The sequence below is a fragment of the Eschrichtius robustus genome, chromosome 18, assembly GCF_028021215.1.
Source record: "Eschrichtius robustus isolate mEscRob2 chromosome 18, mEscRob2.pri, whole genome shotgun sequence".
Taxonomy (NCBI): Eukaryota; Metazoa; Chordata; class Mammalia; order Artiodactyla; family Eschrichtiidae; genus Eschrichtius; species Eschrichtius robustus.
This window is the reverse complement of record NC_090841.1, coordinates 69562724-69587496: the sequence shown is the minus strand read 5'-3', so window position 1 is coordinate 69587496 and position 24773 is coordinate 69562724. Positions and strand designations below refer to the sequence as shown.

Genomic DNA, 24773 nt, shown 5'->3' with positions numbered 1-24773 from the left:
ATGACAAGGAAATTGAAATGCAGAGTAAATATAATTTTCCTAATATAAATGGAAAGCAAGCAATCAACCACCATTTGATACTTCCAGTTTGTACAATCTACATAATCACTGTGAATCTCAGAGGTTCATTTATAGAGTCACAGATTCTTCTCTGTGATTATAAATGAGGCAGTGCCTCTCACCAGCAAATTAGTAACGCGCCTTTCACGTCAACTAAAGGCAGGCATCATTTCCGGTACAACAGTTGTCACAGAAAGGCCAGTCGATGTCCTAGTCCTCCGTGGCAGCACGGATCCACCCAGGTGTAAACGTAAGGCCACGTAACGTAAGCCACGGTGTAAACGTAAGGACTGTCCGTGCGCCCCACTCTTCAGGTGCTCCCCTCCCACACGCTGCAAGTCCTATCAATTCCACCCCCTTCACTTCTCCTGTGTCTGTCAGCTCCCCAGCATTCCATCTGGGGCCCTTATCAGTCACACCGTGTGTCACTGGGCTTTCCTCCTGCAGGCTCAGCCCTCTTAACCCATCCTACCCACTTAAGAGTATCTATCACTGGCATCTGTCTCACGGACCAGCACGCCTGATGTGGTAGGTTGGACTCTCTATGGGCTCCCTAAGGCCCTGAAGCCCATCTAATGGCATGGGGAGAGCGGGGCTGAAGTATAGAGAGGGGCTGGGCCGGGACCCTGGCTCTACGACCTAGATCAAGCCCTTTCTGCCCTCTACGCCTCACTGGGGTCACTCATGCCTACCTCATAGATTCACTGATCAGCCATAAATGAAAGAACGTAAGTACAGATGTAGCACAAAGTCTGGCACACAGCAAGGGTTTTTTTTTTTAAAGGGTAGCCATTATTTTTGTTCATTTTCTTATCAGCAACACCTTGCCGTGCGTGTCCATAAATATTCGTGGGACTCATATCGTGTTTCCAAGATCACATTCCATAAAATAACACCAGCGCTCTGGAATTCTATTGTGGGTATCAAGTCTAGCTTCCTGTTTATATAAATGAGGAAGGAGAAACCTATACGGCTCTTGCTCACAGTTATCAAGTATGACTTTTAGAATTGCTTTCACACGATCATTTTCTCTACAGATCCCAAACTGATTAAATCATTCCAATATCTTTCTTAGGAGTTAAAGCTATGATGTCCAACTCCAATGTTCGAATTGATGAAAGACAGCAAATAAGTGAATCATAAAAAATAAAATAGCAGATAGTTTAAACATCAGTCTGATTTGTATGTTAATATGTTTCACATTCACATTCAAGCACAGGGGTATCTAGCCAGCTAAATGCTTCCTTCAAAGGAGCCAGCAGAGAAGAAGACCCATCCTACAGGGTCCTGAAACCCTCCGTCCACCACCTTGAAATCCTACAGCCAACCTGTACCAGAGGGATGAGAGGAGAGGAGAACCTAGGAAAATCCTGACTCTAGGAAAACTGAAAGGCTTTGGACTAAGTAAATGAAGGAGATCAAGAACTCAGCGAAGCTGACATGCACATAAAATGTTTAAGCTACACGAACACCCCTCGACGTGAAAGCTAAGGGAACTGAAGCTCCGAGAAGCTACAGATACGTCGGAAAAAGGGAGTAACTGTGCTTGTGAGAAGCTGAGACTGCATCATATCTGTCCAGGTGGCACTTCCCTCTTACAGACCTTCGAAAGCCACCTGGGATCCTCGTCTCTATTTCAGGAAAGACTCACGCGAGACTATACAGAAAGCTGGGGGGGGGGGGGGGGTAAAAAGAAAGGGAATTAGTCCACTTGACAAGTATGCTAGTTTTTAATTTTAAAGTGTTTTCATAAGCTTCTTTTCCATTTCACCTACCCAAGAGCTCTACAATGCAAGCACAGTCTCAATTCTGCTAATGAACAAGGAGAGTAAAGCTTAGTGTGAAAGGAAGAAAAAAAGACTAGCTTTTAAGGAGAAACTAATCTGCATCCAGGACTCTGCCAGGTGTTTTCTCAGAAGGTATTTCACGTGAGCTTCACACCTCAGCCCCATGAAGTGCGTGTTCCCTGGATTCGGAGACAAGGACATGGGTTGAGGGTGGTTATCTTCTCACCCAGAGCCACCCAGCTAGTAAGCCTTGAAGCCCGGATGCACGGTCCTGGACTTTCCCCTTTAACCACTCTGTTTTTATAATTCAGACAATTTATTATCTCCACTTAAAAGAGGGGAGGAAAAAAAAGCAGCCTCTCAAACTCGCTACGTTTCCCCAGAATACTGGCCCACTTTAATGTCTGATACAGACATTCTCAACTACAGTTTATTCCTTTTATTTATTAGTTTCTACTGAGAGACTTTTCAGGGAGAAAATAGCAAACAGCTGTTACAGAATTCCTGCCATCCCGTCAGAGCCTCAGAAATGACTTTGATCAAGGGTCTGCAGTGAAGTTGAAAGGGGCACACAAACATTTCGGGCCAACATTTAAGTTCTACTCTTTGCTTCTAAGGAACTAGAAAGGAAGGCTAACAGTATTCCACTGAAATGAATTATGAAAAAAAATTTTTTTTATCTATTAAAATAGCCCTTAAATTTAACATCATGAGACCAGACCCAGACGGACCATTTATCATTCAAGTTAAATAAAACACATAAAGGACCATGCAAAGCGGAGTGGACATAAATACTCTTTCAGAAACTCTGCTAATAATAGGAGCCAAAAGCAACACTGATAAGGGAAAAGAAATATGGACTCATTTTTAAAAAGCTGAGTGAACTTGTGAAATTCCTTCCCCTCATTCTGGTTCAAAACTGCAGCTGCTTAAGGGGCAGTTAATGGAGCTCTGGGCACACACATCTCCCTTCTGGTTTAAACGGTCAATTAAATTTTATTTAGGTCTCGGTATCACCACCATCACCTCTTACGTGCACTTTATGCAAAAGAAAAAAATAAAGGACCCCTGAACGCACACCTGCCTTCTAAGATCATATAATCCAATCAACTGCAAGGACTAACCCCACTGCCAGGGACTTGCGATTCCAGGGGAATTGAGAAGCAGAGCACGTATTAAAAAGGAAGATATATTTCCCCCCAGGATCTTGGTTAAACGTACATTCCACCTCTTTGGGGAGAAAAAAAAAAAAGACATTTAGTGGCTTATCCAAAAAGGCATCGTCTCTAAGATGGCTGAAATAGAAATTAAAAAGGGAAACAAAATCATTCAAAATAAGACAGAGAAAAGGACCATGCTTTTCTATAGACACAGTGGCTCTGAGTGACACAAGGCCAGCTCCAAACCATCAGCCTCAGCTTTTCCCGATGTAAACTGGGGGGTCCCCAAAAAGACACACAGAGCTTTTTAAAAAGACAAACTTCTGCTACGTCCATTTTTCTGAGCACAAGCCTATGAAGACAGTTTTCAAATTCTCTAACCATTTACGACCTTTTGCAGAACCACAAAGCACTTGGAGGAACAAGCCCTCGACTGACGTCAAGCCCAGGCTTCAGTGAAAATTAAAGAAATTAAACAACTGCTCCATTTCAAAATGTAAGAAAATGAAATAAATGTTGAATCATTTATGGGCTGACCGTGTGAGACTCCTAATTAGGTCTGAGATAACATAGGCAGTTTCGCCCTCCCTAAAAAAAAAACCCTTTGCAGTCTTTTATTATGACATGCAACCTAATTATTTTTCTTAAAAATTTTAGATGTTTGTTTTCAACAAACTTGTTTGCTTCCTGCTAATAATGTGTTGTCTAGAAAATATCTGATTTCTTTCCATCTTCTACCTACAATTTTCAAGTGGCATAAAGTTTGGCCCAATTTAGTTTAGTGAGATTTATGTAAGTTACCCCACCTCCCACCAACACACACACACACACACACACACACAAAATCCTAACATTTCCTGATGCTCTATAAGCAACATATTGTATACTGCTTGCTTATTCACCCTGACCACATTGGTTTGAGCACTTACTAGTTTCACAGTAACTACTATCTCTGAGGAGGCTTTTAGAATTTTGTGTTTTCTTTAAGATGAAAAATCCCTTTTCTGAAACAGTTTACCATCTGCCTGGGGAATTAACAAATACAGTCATGAAAAGGTAATTCATCAACAAAGATGTCAACACAAGGTGCTGACTTCCAAAAAAAGAAAGGGAGGAAAAAAAAGCCTGTAGTATCATCTGGACCAAACACCTCATTTTGCTAATAAGGAAACCAAGTCACAGCAGGGTTATAAGGGAACTAATTAGGGAGAGAAGCAAGACTGGAGCCTGTGACTCAAAGTCTAATTAGAGGTACAGCATAACACGTACTACAAGAAGAGAGAGATGGCCCCCAGCAAGAGCCACGGGGAGGCTTGGACCCTGAGGTGATCTTGACAAATTTGTTAGTGGATGTTGGCTGGTGTTTACGAATGGAAAAAGAACCAGAGCAGCCCCGAGATGAGGCTGTGGTGCCTTCTGTCTGGGAGCCTTGGAGGCAAGTTTGAAAAGATCCAATAGGGCAAGACAGCGGAAGCCCACGGATCTTATAAGAAGCGGCAGCTCGGGGTCGGGGAAGGCAGACAACGTTGGGGTCATGAGGGCCGGGTTCGAATCCCAGTCCTATCCCAACCCTGTGCAAATGTGATGAAGGGACTCGAAGCACTCCCCAAGGGTTCCCTCATCTTACAGAGATGACAGCGCCAGCCACCTTTCGTCACTTGCGAGAGGCAAATGATTGAACAGAGGTGTGGGCAGTCGATCACAGGTTATGGCATCGGCTGGGTCCAGGCACTGCTGAGGTGTACAATCTGATGATAAGCAAGAACAAAAGAGGCCGTGCCTCCACAGAGGTCCCATTCTACCTGTGGGAGGCCAAAAATAAGCATGTAAACAGCTTAAGAGAATTTTCTGGCCCGAGATGCTAACGCACAGGATGAACCAACCGGGGACAGCAGTGGGGAGTAACAGCGAAGTAGCTGGAGCAGCTCAGACAGCTGCAGCGGGCCCTCCAGGAAGGCCCGAGCTCTCTTCCAGCCTCCCCAGACTAAGAAATCCATACTTGATCCTCAGGCAGCTGGGAGCTGTAAAGGCTTCTGAGTAAAGCAACGACAAGACACAAACACAGGGCACGACGATTACTCCACTCCCCGGGAGGGCTGTGGCCGACACGGAGCGCTCCGCACCTGCACCAGGCCACGCCCACTCCGCAACAAAGGCCAGGCGTCTCCGCATCACCTGTGAGCATCTCTCCCAAGCGTTTTCACCAGGGCTGTTCAAAAGCAGCAAAACACGGCTCCGTTTTATTTCCTCTGCTCTTCTTCCACTCTTGCTAGAGCGGCCTTGCTTAATGAAAACACATAAACTGAATAAACACTTGGGGAAGACGCCATCTGCTTCACCCTACAAACGTCAGTAGGAACAGCATTTGTTTACCAGCGGGGTCGTGAGGACAGGACACATCAGACCTTCTCAGGAACCTTCAAGGGGGATGGTCCTGGCGGGGGTGGGAGCGGAGGGAGTCATTTAACCCTTTCAGACCAACACAAGTCACCTCGATTTATAATCTCTGGTTGGAAGGGAAAGCTGCATAAATCACAAACCACAGGTTGGGGCTTATCTGCACAGCCTTTTCCACATAAAAATGATAAAACGTCCCGTAAGAGTTTACTATAAATATTACTTTTGAACTTTCAACTCTGTAGAGGAAATACCTAAAAAGACTGTCCAAGTTCAAGAGCAAAGGTGGCAGCAGAACTAGCCATGGCGTAGAAAAGTCTGACGCTCACTGCTCATGCTTTTCAAAGGATTAAACTCTTTAATAAGACTTCATTCAAGGCTATAAGAAATGATGAACACTGGTGTGGTTATCTGTGCCAGGAAGTGTTTAGGGAACATGCATTTTTAAATGATGACTTTGCCTTCATCCATCCTCTAAAACAAAAGTCTTAGGAAAGGCCCAGGAAACTCAATCCCCCAAGGAAAGCTGTGGTTCATGGAAGAATGTCCCCCGAGGGAAACTGTAACGACTTCTGGCCAAGTGCCTGCTCATGTGTGTGATGAATGTGAATTAGCGAGGAGAATTCATCCTTGTGGGGTGCCCAATCTGAGGAGGGAGCACGTGTGGGCTAAGGGGACACTTCCAGCCTCAGACACTTGGCCTTGATGAATTCCCAGCAGAAAGTTTTGGAGCAAGGTTTAAAGCACTTATGGGGAGCTGGGTCTCTTGTGATCCTGCGTCCCTCCGCTCCAATCCCAGGCACAGCGGCTGAGTCACCACAGCCAGCCTGATGCTTCCCAGCTGTGCAGAGACCTGGCTGATTCTGTTCTTAAAGACCACAAGGTAGCAATTTAGAATCAGCTTAGTCAATAAAAATGCTGATTGCTGCCTTTCTACAGGCAGTTATGGAAAACATCTGTTGCCCATGGGTTGAGAAGGAACATTTTGACTCAACTCCAAAAATAAAAATTAAACATGAATGGATGAGGCATGTGAAAAACTAACAATGGCATTAATTCTACTTGTAAGATTCAGTGTACTCCTAATATTCAGTCAGCAAACACTTAATGAGCACCTACTACATGCCAGGCACTGTGCAAGGTGCTGGGGATGAGACAGTAAGGCAAGGTCCCAGCCCCGAGAAGCCAGCAGTGAAGTGGCAAATGCCCATTGGTACCACTAATCATATTATGGTCCAAGCTCTTAGTATGTGCCAAGAGTTGTTCCTTTATTTGTATCAACTCTTTTATTCTCATAAAATGAGGTAGGGTTTATGATTAGCCTCATTTTACAGAGGAGAAAACTGAGATACAGAGAGATTAAGTACCTTGTCCAAGGTGATTAATGCGTCAGTAGATGAAGCTGGGATTTGAATCTCAGTGGTCCAGCTCCACCCTGACAGATGTATGAGCAAAGAGGTCTGAAATGGGGGAAGAACACACTCCCAGCCACTGCCTCAAGAAGTTGGCATCTGGGCGGGGCTTCCCTGGTGGCGCAATGGTTAAGAATCCACCTGCCAATGCAGGGCACACGGGTTCGAGCCCTGGTCCGGGAAGATCCCACACGCCGTGGAGCAACTAAGCCCATGCGCCACAACAACTGAGCCCTCGAGCCACAACGACTGAAGCCCGTGTGCCTAGAGCCTGTGCTCCGCAACGAGAAGCCACCGCAATGAGAAGCCTGTGCACCGCAACAAAGAGTAGCCTCTGCTCGCCGCAACTTGAGAAAGCCCACGCACAGCAACAAAGACCCAACACAGCCAAAAATAAATAAAATAATTAAAAAAAAAAAAGAAGTTGGCATCTGGGTAAAACAGATAGGACCTCTAAGGATGCACAGGAGTTTATGCGGGAAGGGGGTGGTATGAGAAACCTTCCAGGCAGAGGAGTTACAAATGCAAAGCACAGACAACAGAAATTATCAAGTAAAATCATTTTTTAAAGATGCAAACACACTTCTACTCCTATTTCTTAGGCAGGGAGTTCCTATATAGTTCCTAGCTAAATAGTAGCTAGGACCAGAGTTTTGACATCCTTTGATTCAGGGAAACAAGAACTGCAAGTGAATACATTACAATGCTTCCTATAGCTCGTGCACACAACAGCAGCATTTGCTGGCCCTCGGTCCAAACCACATACGGGAACACCATTTAAAAGAATGCGTTGCTACAGACTTGGGCTCAGAAGTCCTTAGCAGTACCAAAGAGGAAACACTGAAACGAAATACCTCACCAAACCAGTCTGGCAATGAAGAGAAAGGAGGCGGGGTGCGGGAGGGATGTGGGGTGCGGCGGAGGGCGGGGGGAGGAGAGGAGGCTGGGACCTGTTACAGAAGGCCTGACTCTACCAGGCTGGCAGGTGTGCCCCTCAATCTGTTTTTACAATTTCAGCAGATTAGCAATGGCTTTGTGCCTCAGAATATGAAGAAGTTCAAGTCCTTGAAGAGACAGGAATTCCACAACAAGTAAATTAGAAAGATACAAAGGTTGTTGGCAACGTGCAGTAAATTGGCAGGTTTAAACATAGCTTTTCTGAGGTCTATCTTCCCTGAGACACTTAATGGTAATTCACACCCTCTGAACAACAGTCTTTGACATGAATATGACTTAGTGAATCATATTACATACACCATTAAATGATGAGCTGCAGACATGAATGCCGACTGTTAGATTTCAGTTGCTCTAGCCATCGGGGATAATAGATGGATTGTCTCCACTTTAAAAACAGGTTACGTCCCCAAAGTCTGCTTACAGTTTGGCTGTTTGGAATGCAAGAGTTATTTCCTTCCCCCCCACACACAAGCCATGTGAGATGCGGGCTTAGTACCCAAGGGAGAACACGGAAAACAGCCAGAGTGTGCTGTGAATTCTCTGGATACTAATTAATTCTTGAGGCGAGTGCAGTCAGAGTTCTACAGAGGTGGACACACACGTCTGGACTCTCCCTGCCACAGGAACAAATTCTCCATCTGCACAGAACTAACTGGTGGTGGTTCCCGAACCGCTAGCAGCAGTCGGATTTCAGGAGGAGCTTGGGGAGAAGGATGAGGGAGGGCAAGGGGCCATGGGGAAGGGGCTCTGAGGGAAACACCAGAACCGTGGGGGTATGCAGCCCTAGCTGATGGGCAAGGCCAAGGCTGCCGGTCCTTCTTCTCTGCCCGGCTCCTGGACACCCCTCTGGTCCGCCCCTGGGATGCGGCCTCTTCAGTTCTAGGGCTGCCACACTGGGGGCTGGGATCAGGGTTCTTCTGCACCCCGACTCCCCACCCACAAACATGCTCGGCAACTTCTGATGTCAGAACACCCATTCAGGTCTTTGTTGGTTTTCTCGGAACTTTCTTGCCAGTAACCTAGAGAAACGGGGCGCTCACGCACATGCATCGACGTTGAGAGGAACGGCTTGTAATAAGCAAATCAGACTGAGACGCAGACCACAGTTCCCGCCAATTCAAATATATAAGTAATACATACGTAGGCATATACACACAGATATCTATTTGAACGTGGAAAATCAGAGTAAAATTCAAATGACACACCCACTGATATCACTGGACGCGGTCCACGCATAAATCCAAAAACTGAGAGCTGGGAACCAGAACGCGCCAGAGGAGCATGGCGAGGGTGGGCAGGGAGCTGCTGAACACACAAACCTGCCAGCTCGCGTCACCGAAACACAGGAACGACATGACCCTCCCCGTGCCGAAGGCTGCCCCCAACTTACCGGAACTTCAAAGGCCTCCTGGGTGTCATCTAGCATCTGGATTCTGACGGACATGAGTTTTCCTGAAGGCGTGGGGGGAGGCTTCTGTCCATGTTCCAAGGTACTGATCCCCGAATTCTCCAGGGCCCCCAGTCTCGATCCTGGAGTTGGCCTCTGCTCTATTTCTCCCATGATGAGAGCAGATTATATGATACCTGCAGGAAGCAGAGAGAAGGAAAACACATCAGGAAACTCATCACCAAAACCCCCTCAGTAACATTTGTCACCTTCTGTCTGTCACTGTGGCCACGTCCCCGAAGCACAAGAGGGCCAGCTCCCACCCCCCGTGCAAGAATCACACGAGCTGATGAGCTTTCAGCTCATTCACACACAGCGTCACCTTTAGCCACTCAAGGCATGCAAATATTTGTGCATATTTTATCCTTCTGCATATTTTTACATAGTTTAGCCTTTTCTAGTTTTACAGTCAGCTCTTAATATGAGCGATTCAGTTGTGTTCTACATATTATTATTCAGGGTCTACAATGAGCTAGGCACCACTTTTCACACACTTCTAGTCTGCTGGGAAGAAAATGAGCAGTGCCTAATCCATTATCATTAGCATCTATCAGTTACCTTTTATGGACCCAGGAACATACCATGTAGGCATTATCAAGATAAATAGATAAAACGTATCTTGTAGCTCCCCAAGTTTATAATCTGGTTGAGGAAACGAAACACACACTCACACAAACCCAGGTGACGTTAGGTAGGGTCTTTTCTCTCGATTTCTTCTTTTCCTCCTAATTAATTTCTTTCCTGCCACCCTCCCCCACCTGTTCCCCCTTTCCCAGGAAACCATTCTACATATTACAGTATTGACAAAGTTGTCTCCTCCATCATGCAGAAGGTAGGAACTGAACTCAACTGAGTCTCAAATGTTGGGTAATGCTTGGAAGGAGACAGGAACACACAAGGAGAAGGAATTCCAGGGAAGTAGAACAGCATCAAGAAAGCTATGGGACAGAAATCAGGTGGCATTTAGGAAGACAAGTGAGAATCAATGCTGCAGAGTTAAAGATGCATTTGGAAACTAGGTTGGCATCAGACCACAAAGGACATCAAATGCCTAGCTAAGAAATACGGTCTTCACCCTGTAGGGACTCACTGAATAAGAATAATGACACAACAAAAGTAGAACTTGAGAAAAATGAATGTGAAGATGATATATACTAATGTGCTGGAAAAAGAGACGGGCTGGCAGGGGCTGGGGTAGTCCAGTTACAAAGCTAAGGCAGCAATTTGAGCTCGAGGGGATAGCCTGAACAGCGGCAATGTAAATAAAAAGATAATGCTATAAAACCCACTTTTATGGAAAAATTAACCTGGTGTAGTAAACGGTTAGCTACTGAGAAGAAGGAGATTAAAGTATAACAGTGACCAGAAAGTTTTAAATCAGGGCAGAAGGGAAGAAGTCGGAGGGGAAGGTGTGTGTCTGACTGGGGACACGTTGAAGGTTATAAAAGGATATCCAGCAGGCTGTGGTGGAGGTGGAGCTGGATTTGGGCTTTGGGTTCAGAGTCCATCTCGCTGTAGAAGTGAAAGCCAGGGTGAGAGGGAATGTGAAAGGGGTGGGGGGAGAACATGGCAATGAAAAAGCAAAAAGAACAAACATGCCCAGCCATGGGGGTTGTTATGGACTGAATTGTGTCCCCCAGAATTCTTACCTTGGAGCACTAACCCCATGTAACTCAGAATGTGACAGCATTTGGAGGTAGGATCTTAAAAGAGGTGACCGATTTAAAACAGTGATTAAGATGGGCCCTAATCCAATCTGACTGGTGTCCTTATAAGAGGAGGAAATTTGAACACACAGACACCAGGGATGCACAGAGGAAAGGCCATGTGAGGACACAGGGAGACGGTGGCCATCTGCAAGCCGAGGAGAGAGGCCTCAGGAAAAACCAACCCTGCCAACACCTTGATCTAAACTTCCGGCCTCCAGAACTGTGAGAAAATAAATCTCTGTTAAGAAAATAAATCTCTGTTAAGACACCCAGCCTGTGGGACTTTGTTATGGCAGTAAATTCACACAAGGGCCGATGGAGAAGAGGCAGAGAAAGAATGACCCTTTGTCTCAGTGACAAAGAAAGTCACAGAAGGGGCACTCAAGGGTCACCTGTGGTGCGAAGTATAGACCTCAGGGTTGCGTCTTACGAGTCACCCTTCAGCTCTTTTCTTCTGGAAAAAAAACCCAGTCTGTGAACCTCGTTTTGTAGGTTCTTCTTGACCAAGGCTCTTCCTTCTCCTGAAGGGTCAGTCAGGTTCCTTCCCAGAAGTTTCCCACCAAATTCCATATGGGAACCTCCCCTTCCTCTCAGTGAAACCTCGAACACTCTCCCTGTGACACAGAGGGCTGGCCCTGAGGTCAGCAGAGCAGAAACCATGGAGTCACCTCAATAAGATGGGTCACTGACTCAAACCACCCTGGCCTAAAAAGACACACCCCTTGACTGAAAAGGGAGAGGGCCTGACCACCACCCAGGAAACACCATTTCCTACTTATTTCTCCCACACTCACTTTCCCCACCAACTTTCCACCAAAGCCTGTAAGAGATTATTATTCGTTCCTATGCAATCCCTTGAGATTAGACTTCTGTGTCACCATGCTAGTTAAGGGCCAGCCTTTTGAGAACTACTCCTTCTTTCTTGAACGTCCATCTATGATTTCACAGGTCTGCTGTACAAGCACCTTTCTGATTTCTCCCCCAAACAAGTTTTTTTTTTTTTTTTTTTTAAGAACCTAATTCCAATCTGTTCGATTACGTGATTATCTTTTACTTCATCATCTCTTGGTCTTAAGACACAACTAGACTTTGCTCATCTACAATGCTTTACACCAAAGTGAAAAACAGATCACCTACATTTGTTCAATGAATCAAATGTGGCTGGTATAGATCTAATTAACTATGGCATCATTGTGTTTAAAATAATCTTCACAAACCAGGCAGAATTATTCCCCTGTATGTTTTCTATTCATAGTCTCATGGTTAAAAATAAACACAAGTGCCAAAGAAAGCTTTGACATCAGTCCAGTTTGCCTTCCCCATTGCCAGCCTCCTCTTTGCACTCATTCCTACTTTGGTGTTGATCCCTCCCTGGCTCTGGAAGCATCCTCCACTGTTCGCCTCCAACCCCCCCTTCTGTTCCCTGCACTCCATCAGAATGGACAGGCCCTGTCCTCAATCACTGATGCTGGGCCTGACCACTTGGCCTCTTCTTGCTCTGAGCTGAGAGGGGTAGGTCCGGCTGTGGCTCTGATGCCCACCCCGGGAGCCGACAGCAGGGAGGACAGGGTTTATTCTCTCATGTCACCCCACCTCAAAGGTGCTCTAAACACATCTTCTCTTTGTCCCACCTAAGCAAAGAGCGAGGCTCTCATCCTCTAAATGGAACCCTTTCTCTCCACTCTGGCCCAAGATTCCCAGAAGAATATTGTGATTTTTAACAGCTTGGCATTTAAAAATTAAATTGAGCTAGTGATTAATAGATTATTTGGTACCTTAACTTCCTTTATGTCTTTTTAGTCTTCAAATGATCTCATGCCTATATTTTTTCTACTTCTGGATATTAACATTTCAACAAAGCATGTCACACTTTTTGTTTTTACACCTGCAGGCAGATTGTTACTGTTCATGGAAAGTGCTGTTTAACTCAAACATAAATCCAGCCAAGAGTTTTGAGCAGAGCAGCCTAAGAATGTCAAGGGAATATCTGAGGAACGCTGTCAAGTCATGAATGGGTAACCATAATCGATGCTGGATAGCAAAATTGGTGAATCCAGTAATAAAACACAGCCTTCTACATCACATATCTAACAAACCTAAAAGCCTCCTGTTTATAAATAGCAATCCATGCTCTATTCCAACTTTACCTCCATAACTTCCTCCAACTTCTGAATTCCTTAAGAAAGAGTCAAGGTAAAAAAGATTAATATTTCTTTCCTTGTAGCACGTTATTACTAACGTGATCATTCCAGACCTAAAAGTAAAGAGCTGTTTGTGAAACTACTTTCTTCTTTAGATCTATTTGAAAAGTTAGTTAAAAAGGAAATAATGACTAAAACAAAAAAGCAGTAAAAAATTTAACTGGCAAAGAAAAGATAAAAAACTAGAATTGTCTTGTTATAGTCTCTTGGCTTAAAGACTTCCTCTTGGAATTCACCCAAAAGCAATAAGGAAAACACACACAAAAATGCTGACTCCATCCCAGAGGAACCTGGAAGACATCTGTAGCTTTGAACCACGAAACGTGAGAAAGAGTTGCCAAACTGCAGTGAAGGTCAGACAGAGAAGGAAAATTCTTGGAGAGCCCATGCTTGCCAGAGCCATGCTCCCCAAATAAGTAGGATATCCAGCAATAACTTTCTGAGAAGAAGGGAAACAGACACGCAGGTAGCACTAAGCGCTTCCCTGGACGCAGTGTGCTGGGAGATTTCAGGAAGCAGGAAAGGTCGAACTGAATGAGAAACCGCACAGCTAAGCCATATTAGCAGGAAGCAGTCTGTTGCCAAGGCAAGGTGAAAAAGAGAGACCCCACTAGGAACACAACCAGGCTCAGCAAGCTAGAGAAAAATAAGGGTTGAAAGGATTACACACACACACACACACACACACACACACACACACACCCCACCCTCAGGTCACAAGAATCCCCACTGGCATGGGACATGGCCCTGTCTCCTGCTCACGTGAAGCTCCTGTAAGTAGCTAGTTCATAAAGAATTCATCTAACAACAAAAAAGGACCTTTACAAAGATGCTGCAAAAAGAGGAAAATGAAAATGAATGACAGATGAAAAACACCCACCGAAGCAATGTTATATGCAACAGATGAAAATTTTGCCCAAACACACTGTCATAAATTAACAAAACGAAGAAATAACTGATTCTACCTATAAAAACAGAAGAGGATTTACAAGAATTCAGGGAAGCATGAGAAGGAAATAAAGCATGAGGGCAGACCTCAGGGTGAAAAAAAAGAATGAATAAAAATGTCACTACTGGGACTTCCCTGGAGGTCCAGCGGTTAAGACTCCACACTTCCACTGCAGGGGGCACGGGTTCAATCTCTGGTTGGGGAACTAAGATCCCACATGTCATGTGGCACAGCCGAAAAAAAAGTCAATACTACAGAATGAATGTTTGTGTCACCCCCAAATTCACACACTGAAACTTAATCCCCAATGTGATAGTAATTTGGAGGCAGGGCCTTCAGGAGGTGATTGGATGGTGACGGTGGAGCCCTCCTGAATGGGATTAGTGTCCTTATGAAAAGCATCCAGATAACTCTCTTGTCCCTTCCACCATGTGAGAAAAAGTAACACACAAGACTGCCATCTATGAACCAGGAAGTGGGTCTAGACACCGAATCCACTGGCCCTTGCTTGATCTTGGATTCTCCAGCCTCCAGGACTGTGAGAAATAAATTTGTTGTTTTCCTGTTTATGGTACTTTGTGTTAGTCCATCTGGGCTGCTTTAACAATCACCAAATGGAAGTAGCTAAAAGGAAATACACACTGGTGAAAATATGAGAGTCTGGAGGGGAAAGATGGAGAAAAGCAAGCAAAAGATTTAGAACAGAAAAATGATAAATATGGAAAACAAAGAAAAGAAATCCAACACACCCATAATAGATGTCCCTAAACAAAACAAAACAAAAAAACCTCAATGGAACAAGAAAAAAATTTTAAGGTATAATTCAGGAAGACATTTCAGAAATAAAAGATTCTCCATAATAAATGAACATATCATATCCCAGAAATAACTAAAATGATGAACACGTGGAAGTTTCCTGTGTCATCACCACTCATCTTCAAAAATTAAGAAGGAATTATTTGGGCATCTAGGCAAATAGTTCAAAAAAAAAAAAAAAAATGAGGGGACAAAAGTTCAGACTCCACAGCAACATTTGTAGCCGAGCAGGACCCTATGGGGCCTGCCTGGGACAGACCACTCCCCCATATCCTCTGCTGTAGCTCTTCTGTGAAGTACCCAGATAATAGTATCTCATGCATCTTTGCTGAGTTTTTCAGTTGCTGAAAACCACCAACAAATGGAAGGAATTAACTACCCGGTGAGTGGCCCCCACACCTACTGGTGCCTAAGGATTGATAAAGTTAATCAACCTGTTACCTCACCATTAACCAATCAGATAATTGTGCACAAGATGATCACATACCCTGCTACCCACCTCCCTCATCTGGCCTTTAAAAATGCTTTGCTGAAACCCTTCGGGAAGTTTGGGGGCTTGGGGGCGTGAGCCACCCATTCTCCTTGCTCGGCCCTGCAATAAACCTTTCTCTGCTACAAACTCCGACGTTTCAGTTTATTTGGCCTTACTGTGCGTTGGGCACGCAAACTTGCATTCGATAACACACATTCAATGTTTAACTGACCAAACTATCCTCCAAGAAATAAAAGATGAATCAGAACATGGAATCTAGCTGAATTTTCATTGAAACATATAAAATAGTCAAGAACTCAAGCCCTTCTGGGAGAAGCTACTAAAGGATAAACAGCAAAACAAGAGGCAAAGCGGTGAAACAAGGAAAAACAATTATTGGTAAACTTTAAATCCATTTATACGGTAAGAGGAAGGCTAAAATCACTGCAACAGCTGCAGAATATTATAATTCCTGACAATGTAGAAATAATTAAAAAATTGGCAGGGGAAGGAGTTGAGATGGTGAGAGGCCTTAAGTTAACTGTTACCATATGTTTTAAAACTGATAATAAAAAGAGAATTTAAATCTCCAGAGATATACAAGTGGTTAATAAGCACATGAAAAAATGTTCACCACTGTCCCTCACTAGGAAATGCAAATTACATCCACAATGACATAATATTCCACACCCACTATAATGGGCAGTAACAAGAGTTATCGAGAATGGGAAAAAAATGGAATTTCTCATACACTGCTGATGGCTGGTGGGAGTACAAAAAGGTGCAGACTTTGGATAATATTGGGGAAGTTTCTTAAAATTTAATCATACATTTAGCATACAACCCAGCAATTGGGGTCCCCTGGTGACTGAGCTATTACACCCCTAGGTATCTCCCCAAGACAGATGAGAATGTATGTCTTCACAAAGACTGTGTGTATGGAGATGTTTAGAGCTAAAAATAGTCAACAAGTGGAAATAATCCGAATGTTCATCACCCAGTGAATGGATAAACAAAATGTGGTATATCCATACAAGGGACTATTATCATTCATCATTCAAAGGAAATGAAATGCAGATACACGTTACAATGTGGATGAGCCCCCAAAACATTTTGCTAAGTGAAAGAAGCCAAATGCAAAGGACTCCATGGCATATGATCCTACTTATATGAAAATATCCAGACAAGGCAAATCTAGAGAGACAGAAAGTTGTTGCTTTGGGTCGGGGTAGCAGCTGGGACTGACAGCAAAGGGCCTGAGGGATAGAGATCTTTTTGGAGGTGATGGAAACGTTCCAAAACTAGATTGTGGTGACGGTCACACAAGTCTGTAAATTTACTAAAATCCTTTGAACTGAAAACAGGCCAAAGGTGTGATATGTAAATTATACCTTAAATATATGATATGTAAGTGGACACACACATGAATATTCTTGGAAGGGCAGAGGGAGGAGAGCTGGCTCCACTGAGATACGGTTACAGACAGGAGTGAGAAGGCTCTGAGATGTGCTCATCACTGCACACTTTTGGGGACATTTAAAATTCTGTACCATTCAGAAAAAAATTAAGACAATTTTAAAATTTTCATTTTCTAAAAGGACAGATTCCTGCTGTCCACCCCGGTCCCCTATAAAGCCTGAAATCCACGAAGATGAAATCACAGTAAACAAGGGTGACAATTATCATTCAAAACAGGCTGATGAGCAAAGGTTGGCAGGAGGTCTTCCTTCCAGTTTTAAATGTAAGCCACCGAAAAATTCCAGGTTAAGAAAAATTCATATAGGAAGTGAATAATTTACAGAAGCAGCAGCCCAAGAGGTAGATCTGCAGGAAGCTACAGGGCTGGGTCCTAGAGCCGCCGGAGCGCCCAGGGCCTCACGCTGACGGTGGAGGGGCTGGCGTTTGCCAGTTTGGGGTGGGGGGGCGGGCGGGGACAATGATTGACCACGTGAGACTCCCAGGAGGGCAAAGGGCAAAGCATGTGTAACCCACCCCCCCCCCCCCCCAGGGCCTGTTCACTCCAGCTTAGCTGCCAGGTGACAAAGCCACCTTGTGCTCCTGTCCCCGGGGAGCCACAGGCCGGGGAGGGGGAGACGCCCCAGAAAGGCGCGCGGCCCAGCAGCTGCTCCAGGACACAGGCGGCCACGGCTAGCCTTTCACAGGACTTAGATAAGGGGTTTTGAGAAAGTTCAAAAACAGCTATCTGGGCGGATAGATTTACTTCTTTCAAACAAGTCTGTGAGCCGAAGTAGCGACTGCAGATCAGCTGTTTTCCATCAACCAGACACTTCAAACAGGCGAGGGATTGTCAGGCCTGCTGGATCATTTGGGAGAAGGGGGACCAGGCTATCAACTCTTGGGAAGCTGGGTGCCCCATTTCACCCGCCACGGAAAAGAGAACTGAACTGTGGAAACCTGATAAAGAATATTTCTTCACTGTCTTTCCTCTCCAAGCCTAGTGGGAAAAAAATTAACTAGGCTATCTTAAACCCCCTAACAAATCTCTGCGAAGTACCTCAAGGAAAACTCAAGAGCAAAAGAGCAAGTCTCTCACGTCGCAGAGGTTAATTCCAAAGTCTAGTTTTAACCACACCCCTTTTCTACTCAAAAACCTGAGTCTAATCAATAACAACATAAACGTGAAAACTCCCAGCCGGGCATTTCAATGACCTGCCCCGATTTCTCTCCCTGTAAACAAACTGTTCAGCGCGGCTGCATTTTCCTAGAGTTATGGCTGCTGCTGTTGCTTCTTCCTCCTAAAATATTCCTCTTTACCGGCTCTAATGTCACCGACTCTAGAAAGCCTTCCCTGATCTACTCTTTGGGGGTGGGGGAGGGAAGCCTTACTTTCTTCTCCCTGGCATTTTGCTCGTATTGGGCTTATATTCCACTTGCTTTCCAGGTCTTTCTCCTCTTTTCCTGCACTGCGAACTCAATTCCAAGTCCAGAGGGGCAGGGGGGGCCTGGCTGCATTACCTGGGAGCATGACATGTTCCTCCTGTCATAGTGCGAGGGCCCGCCCGACTCGGGGGCTATGAGAACTTCAGGCAGTCACGTCTCCACTACAGACTCATTCTCCCAGAAGACCCAGAGAAAGCTGACCACCGCCTGCAGGACTTCTTAAAATATGGCTGCAAACCAGCCGCATCAGTACCACCTGGGAGCTCATTAGAAATGCAAATTCTCCGCCTCCGCGCAGGCCCGCAGAATCAGAAAGGCACAGGGAGGGTGGGCCCGCATCTGGGTTTTAACAAGCCTCCCAGGAGCTCCTAGCTCAAGCTCCAGCCTGAGACCGCTGCCACTTAACGTCCAAGGGTCCCCATGAGGATCAGCTGAGGTAAGAAAATCCACCTGACACAAATCAAGCATTTAGTCGATACCTTCACCGAGAAAAAAACCACGTTTCACACACACACCAGACTGATTCTTTCAATAGCTCTTGGCAAGAAAAAGTGGCATTCCTTTTCCCATGACATTTTCATTTGTATTCCAACCTTGTTCTAAAAACGACTTAAGACAAACGCTTTTGTTTGCCTTTTCGCTGATTTGGTAGAACCTACTTCCTCCATGAAATAGGCAAGGACAAAAACATGTAGGATGGAGTCAGGAGTAAAAGGTATTGGGAAGAAAAGACTCTTTTACTCCAATAGAAATTAAAAAAACAGGAAACCAGAAGAAAAAATCTCCAATGATTCACATTTTCATCATGTCCATTTCTCGGTGATTCTGAGAGTACAAAATTAAATTTTAACTCCCCCTCCATTCTTTCCTCTAATTAAAAGGCCTGGGTAAATAAAATGGAAGGAGAAAGGTGGTCTTCTGGAAGATAAGAAACCAGCTGGCAGCGTCTCTCGGTTCCCACATAACAACAGCGCTGCAGTGGAACCAGAGGCTGCATTTCTTAGGCTGTGGTCAAGCTCGCTCTACTTAACACACAACACTCATCCACTCACGAAGGAAAAGTCCTCTCTCTTTGTCACCAATTGACACTGGTCAGCCTTTCCAAACCTCTAACCCCTGCCTCACCCATAAGGAGGGTGCAGTCTATTACTGGATCTGCTTACTCAACATCCTTGAAAATAACAGACTGTTTAAAGTATACTGTCACTGAAATGTCACAGTAATTGGGATCATCGCCATTCACAAGCATTTTTAAGGACCTGTTATAATTCAGCTACTACACTTAGCACCACGTGGCACACAAAGCAGGAACATGGCACCATACGGTTCGTCTTTATGGGACGTATCATCTCTCCAGCAGTAGAGAGCAGGTACTCAGTGATAACTGTTGAAGGCAACGTGTTTATTTCTGACAATAGGTAGTATGTGAATTTTAAAAGCTACAGAGAATGCCGAGGAAGTCGCCTGGTCCTTGGGAAAAGGCTAACAGTTTTAAGTAGCCCTGAGGGCAGATGGAAAGGAAACGTATGGAGAATATGCACATGCTTGCTGGAGTTCCCTTCTGCATTCGGTAAGGAAGCATCCACTCAGTGCCAGGAGCTGTGCACATGGTGGATACAGACCAACAGAGGTGAGAAAAGAGTGAAAAGGAGAAAGGTGGGTGAGATGCGGGTTTCAGTCGGCCTGAAATAATAGGGCCAAACCATAGGAGGGGCATCTGATGGACCAGGATGAGCCACTGTGGTTTTTAAGACAAGGTGAAACTATGCAGCTTTAAGAAAAAATTTGGGAGATTCCCTGGTGGCGCAGTGGTTGAGAGTCTGCCTGCCAATGCGGGGGACACGGGTTCGAGCCCTGGTCTCGAAGGATCCCACATGCCACGGAGCGGCTAGGCCCGTGAGCCACAACTACTGAGCCTGCGCGTCTGGAGCCTGTGCCCCGCAACAAACAAGAGAGGCCGCGACAGTGAGAGGCCTGCGCACCGCGATGAAGAGTGGCCCCCGCTCGCCACAACTGGAGAAAACCCTCGCACAGTAACGAAGACCCAACACAGCCAAAAATTAATTAATTCACTAATTTTTTTAAAAAAATGCTATGAGAACAAAGTCTTTTTTAAAAAAAGAAAAAATTTGGCAGAGAATTCCCTGGTAGTCCAGTGGTTAGGACTCGGTGCTTTCACTGCCAAGGTCCCAGGTTTAATCCCTGGTTCGGGAACGAAGATCCCACGTGCCGTGGGGCAACTCAGCCCGTGCGCTCTAGAGCCCGAGCGCCGCAACAACTGAGCCCGCGCCCCGCAACTGAGACCCAACGTGGCCAAATAAATAAATAAATATTTTTAAAAATAAATGGCAACATTGAAATGTGTCCTACATCCTGTGTAACATTCTACTGACATCTATTCTGGAGTAAGTAACGATATTATTTCATACAATGTTTAGGGAAAAAAAGCATTTCCTAAAGCTTCCCAAAACCAATGAATCATAAATGACAGGGCTTCCCTTCAGGGTGGGAAAAGGAAAGCAATTTCTATTAAACCATTAAAGAATAGACTGTGAAATTCTCTCACCGTTTGAATATTATTCGAGAAATACACTAGGCAATATTATTACAGGCCAAAGGATACAATAAAATACAACAGAGGTATAAAGGGCATCGCCTTCTGGAACACTTCCCCTAGAATTAATTATTAATTAAAATAATGAAATGTCAAGGAAAAAAAAAGAACATAATAAAAGAGTGAAACCCCTTGTGAAAAAAGAAGAATTAAAATGTCAGCCTGGTTAAAAAATAAGGTATTTAATTAAGCAATGTTGTCCATTAATAAAATTAATGATGATGAATAGCACATTTTGCCATGGGCTGCTGGAAGGAAAAGATTTAGACACCATCCATCAGATTGTCCATCAGGTTCTAATCCCAATTTTTTTTTAAATTTATTTATTTATTTATTTATTTTTGGCTGTGTTGGGTCTTCGTTTCTGTGTGAGGGCTTTCTCTAGTTGCGGCAAGCGGGGGCCACTCTTCATTGCGGTGCGCGGGCCTCTCACTATCGTGGCCTCTCTTGTTGCGGAGCACAGGCTCCAGACGCGCAGGCTCAGTAGTTGTGGCTCACGGGCCCAGTTGCTCCGTGGCATGTGGGACCTTCCCAGACCAGGGCTCGAACCCGTGTCCCCTGCATTGGCAGGCAGATTCTCAACCACTGCGCCACCAGGGAAGCCCTACCTTATTTATTTTATGCATAGTAGTTTGTACCTCATAATCCCATACCCCTATCTTGCCCCTCCCCTCTTCCCTCTCCCCACTGGTAACCACTAGTTTGTCCTCTATATCAGTGAGTCTTTTTCTGTTTTGTTATATTCAGCAGTTTGTTGTATATTTTAGATTCCACATATAAGTGATAACATACAGTATTTGTCTTTCTCTGACTTATTTCACTAAGCATCATATCCTCCAGGACCATCTATGTTGTTTCAAATGGCAAATTTTCATTCTTTTTTATGGCTGAGTAGTATGCCATTGTGTGTGTGTGTGTGTGTGTGTGTGCGCGCGTGCGTATATATATATATCTTCTTTATCCATTCATCTGTTGATGGGCACTTAGGTTGCTTCCATATCTTGGTTATTATAAGTAATGCTGCTATGAACATTGGAGTGCATGTATCTTTCTCAATTAGTGTTCTCATTTTCTTTGAATATGTACTCAGGAGCGGAATTGCTGGGTCATATCGTAGTTCCATTTTTAGTTTTTTGAGGAACTTCCATACTACTTTCCACAGTGGCTGCACCAATTTACATTCCCACCAACAGTGTATGAGGGTTCCCTTTTAGCCTCAGCCTCATCAACATTTGTTATTTGTGGTCTTCTTAATGACAGCCATTCTGACAGGTGTGGGGTGATATCTCCTTGTGGTTTTGATTTGCATTTCTCTAATTAATGATATTTGAGCATCTTATCATGTGCCAGTTGGTCATCTGTATGTCTTCCTTGGAAAAATTTCTATTCAGGTCTTCTGCACATTTTTTAACAGGGTAGTTTGGGTTTTTTGATATTAAATTGTATGAGCTGTTTGTATGTTTGGAATATTAACCCCTTATCAGTCATGTCATTTGCAAATATTTTCTCCCATTTAGTAGGTTGTCTTTTCATTTTGTCAATGGTTTTCTTTGCTATGCAAAAGCTTTTAAGTTAATTAGGTCCTATTTGTTTGTTTTTGCTTTTGTTTCTTTTGCCTTAGAGACAGACCCAAAACATATTGTTATGATTTGTGTCAAAGAGCGCTCTGCCTATGTTCTCTTCTAGGAGTTTTATGGTTTCCAGTCTTACATTTAGGTCCTTAATCCTTTGAGTCTACTTTTGTATACAGTGTGAGAAAATGTTCTAAGTTCATTCTTTTACATGTAGCTGCCCAGTTTTCCCATGGTGTACTCTCTTTTTATGGTTCTAAATTATGCATTTTTTAACTGTCTTAAATAATTTCTCACTTCTATGAGCAAGGATTTTTCCAAGCGTCTATTCATGCAATGGATTAGAGCATTTATGGAACACCCGTGAATTAATTAAGTTCTCAGAACTAAAGAAACTTGGAAAGGGCAGGCAAAGGCACCACCCTTAAAAGTGAAAACTGCCGAGCATAACCGAGATCCACACAGCAGATGCTCCTGGGCAAAGTCAAAGAAAGCCCAAAGGGAAATGAAGATTACGCTTCCTCTCCCAAGGCAAACCCTCCGTTCCCATGGAACACACTGCTTAACAGAAACAGATACAAAACCAGACTTGATCCACGTGCCACGAAAGGGACACAATGACAGGGAAGTGGGGCTGAGGAATGAGCTCCAGATCACTCTCCGGCTCAAAGGACAAGTCGCTTTGTGAAATGAGACATTAAAGCACAGCACTACCACTATTTCTGTTAACTGCTGAGAAACATAAGTTTCCATTCAAATTGTTTCATCTTCTCACAAAGCACTTTCACCCAATAACACATGCCATTCATTAAGTACTATTTGCATTACTTTGCTTACTACTCACAATTCTACACGACTGACTACTACACGGGGCAGGTACCTGCAGAAGCAAGTTTTATGGGGAGAAGCTGTGAAAAGCTGGAGAACTGAGAAGGGGAAACAAGAGGTCAAGCGAGCTCTTGGCTGAATGCCAGGCCCCGGTCCGACCCCTCACTTCTGGGCTCTCCCTCATCCACCTCATAGCCTAAAAGTAGGGGCCACCAGCTCTGTTTCCCAAATGGGGTGCCTGACGCTCACTTAGGTAGCAGCCAAAAGCTAGAAGGCATCAACGTTCTATAACTCACTCGAACAAGCCAATAATTAAAGAAATATAAGCCTACCCAGTACAATAAATAAGGACAGAAGTAACAATATCTGGACAGCAAGAAATGGCAAATAAAAAAATACTTTTTAAAAATATTATACTCCAGTTTTTCAAATAAAAACAATTTTGCTGGAACACAAAAAATCCACCTATAACAGAAGTTCTATGTATATGGTACACATTCTCAGATCATAAAGCATAAAATTCTTTAGAACAAAGCAAAACTCAACCAATTATTTGCAAGCTCAAATACTGTTTTATGGAAAGACAATGAATGAAAGAAAAAAAATTTTAAGTTACGAAGAATATTTTTAACATTGAAAATATAAGTAAATGATGTTCTACCAAAGTCCCACTGAAAGGAAAATGGACTATTCCCTACACCAATATAAGCAAGAAGAATGAACAGTCTTCAAAGAATTTTGAAGCTGACGAGAGACTACAAAAGCAAACAGAATAAGTAAAAATTAAACAACAATAAAGTATATCATCTGTTACAGAAAACACGAAGAGACCAAAAAAAAGGAGAAATCAGAAAATAATCATGGAATTTTCCTCTCCCCCAGATCTACATAAATAAATAAGCCTGGGAAATTTTTCAAAACTTTCAACAGATAAACAATCTTTTCTTTTAAAAAAATGTTATACTCCCAAACTCATTTTACTTGAGCCCAAGCAAAACATTTTAAAAGAAAGTTGCACTCAAAAATTCATAATAAAATCCTGTCTAAGTAACGAAAGACACAAAAAAGGATAGCTACTATAAATAAGTAGTACTTAAAATGGGAATTCTAAGATGGAATAACCCATGGAAAACTAGCCACTTAATTCATTATAATCGGAAATAATAGTATCACTCATAGCAACTACTAGATATCAAAAAAGGCATTTGAAAATTGAAACTTTATTTTTATTAATACTCTTAAACTTATATAAGCACTGAATAGCAACTGGTAGTAGATATACCAAAACAGATTCGGGGGGGAGGTGAGATAAGAAATAATTTTTATTTTTCTTCTTTTGAGAAGGTCCAAAAGCCAACGTGAAATGGATCCCCCATGTGAAGCCGAAAGGAGAGTCAGGCTCTCTCAAGGACAAGTGGCAGGGAACCTTTCGTGGCCAACAGGGAAAGGCAGACACGTGTGCCTGTGAGGAATACCCAGAGGGGCTGCCCGG

General features: G+C 43.9%; 1 protein-coding gene across 2 annotated transcripts in view; it reads right to left on the bottom strand.

Moving 5' to 3' along the window:
* The window catches only part of FARP1 (FERM, ARH/RhoGEF and pleckstrin domain protein 1), a 293219-nt gene that overhangs the window by 226934 nt on the left and 41512 nt on the right, over nucleotides 1–24773 (bottom strand). For both annotated transcript variants that reach the window (XM_068526857.1, XM_068526858.1), the window contains exon 2: nucleotides 9164–9357. In XM_068526857.1, the coding sequence (XP_068382958.1) occupies nucleotides 9164–9334 (171 nt within the window). In that variant the 5' untranslated portion in view covers nucleotides 9335–9357. The remainder of the gene's footprint in view (nucleotides 1–9163; nucleotides 9358–24773) is intronic.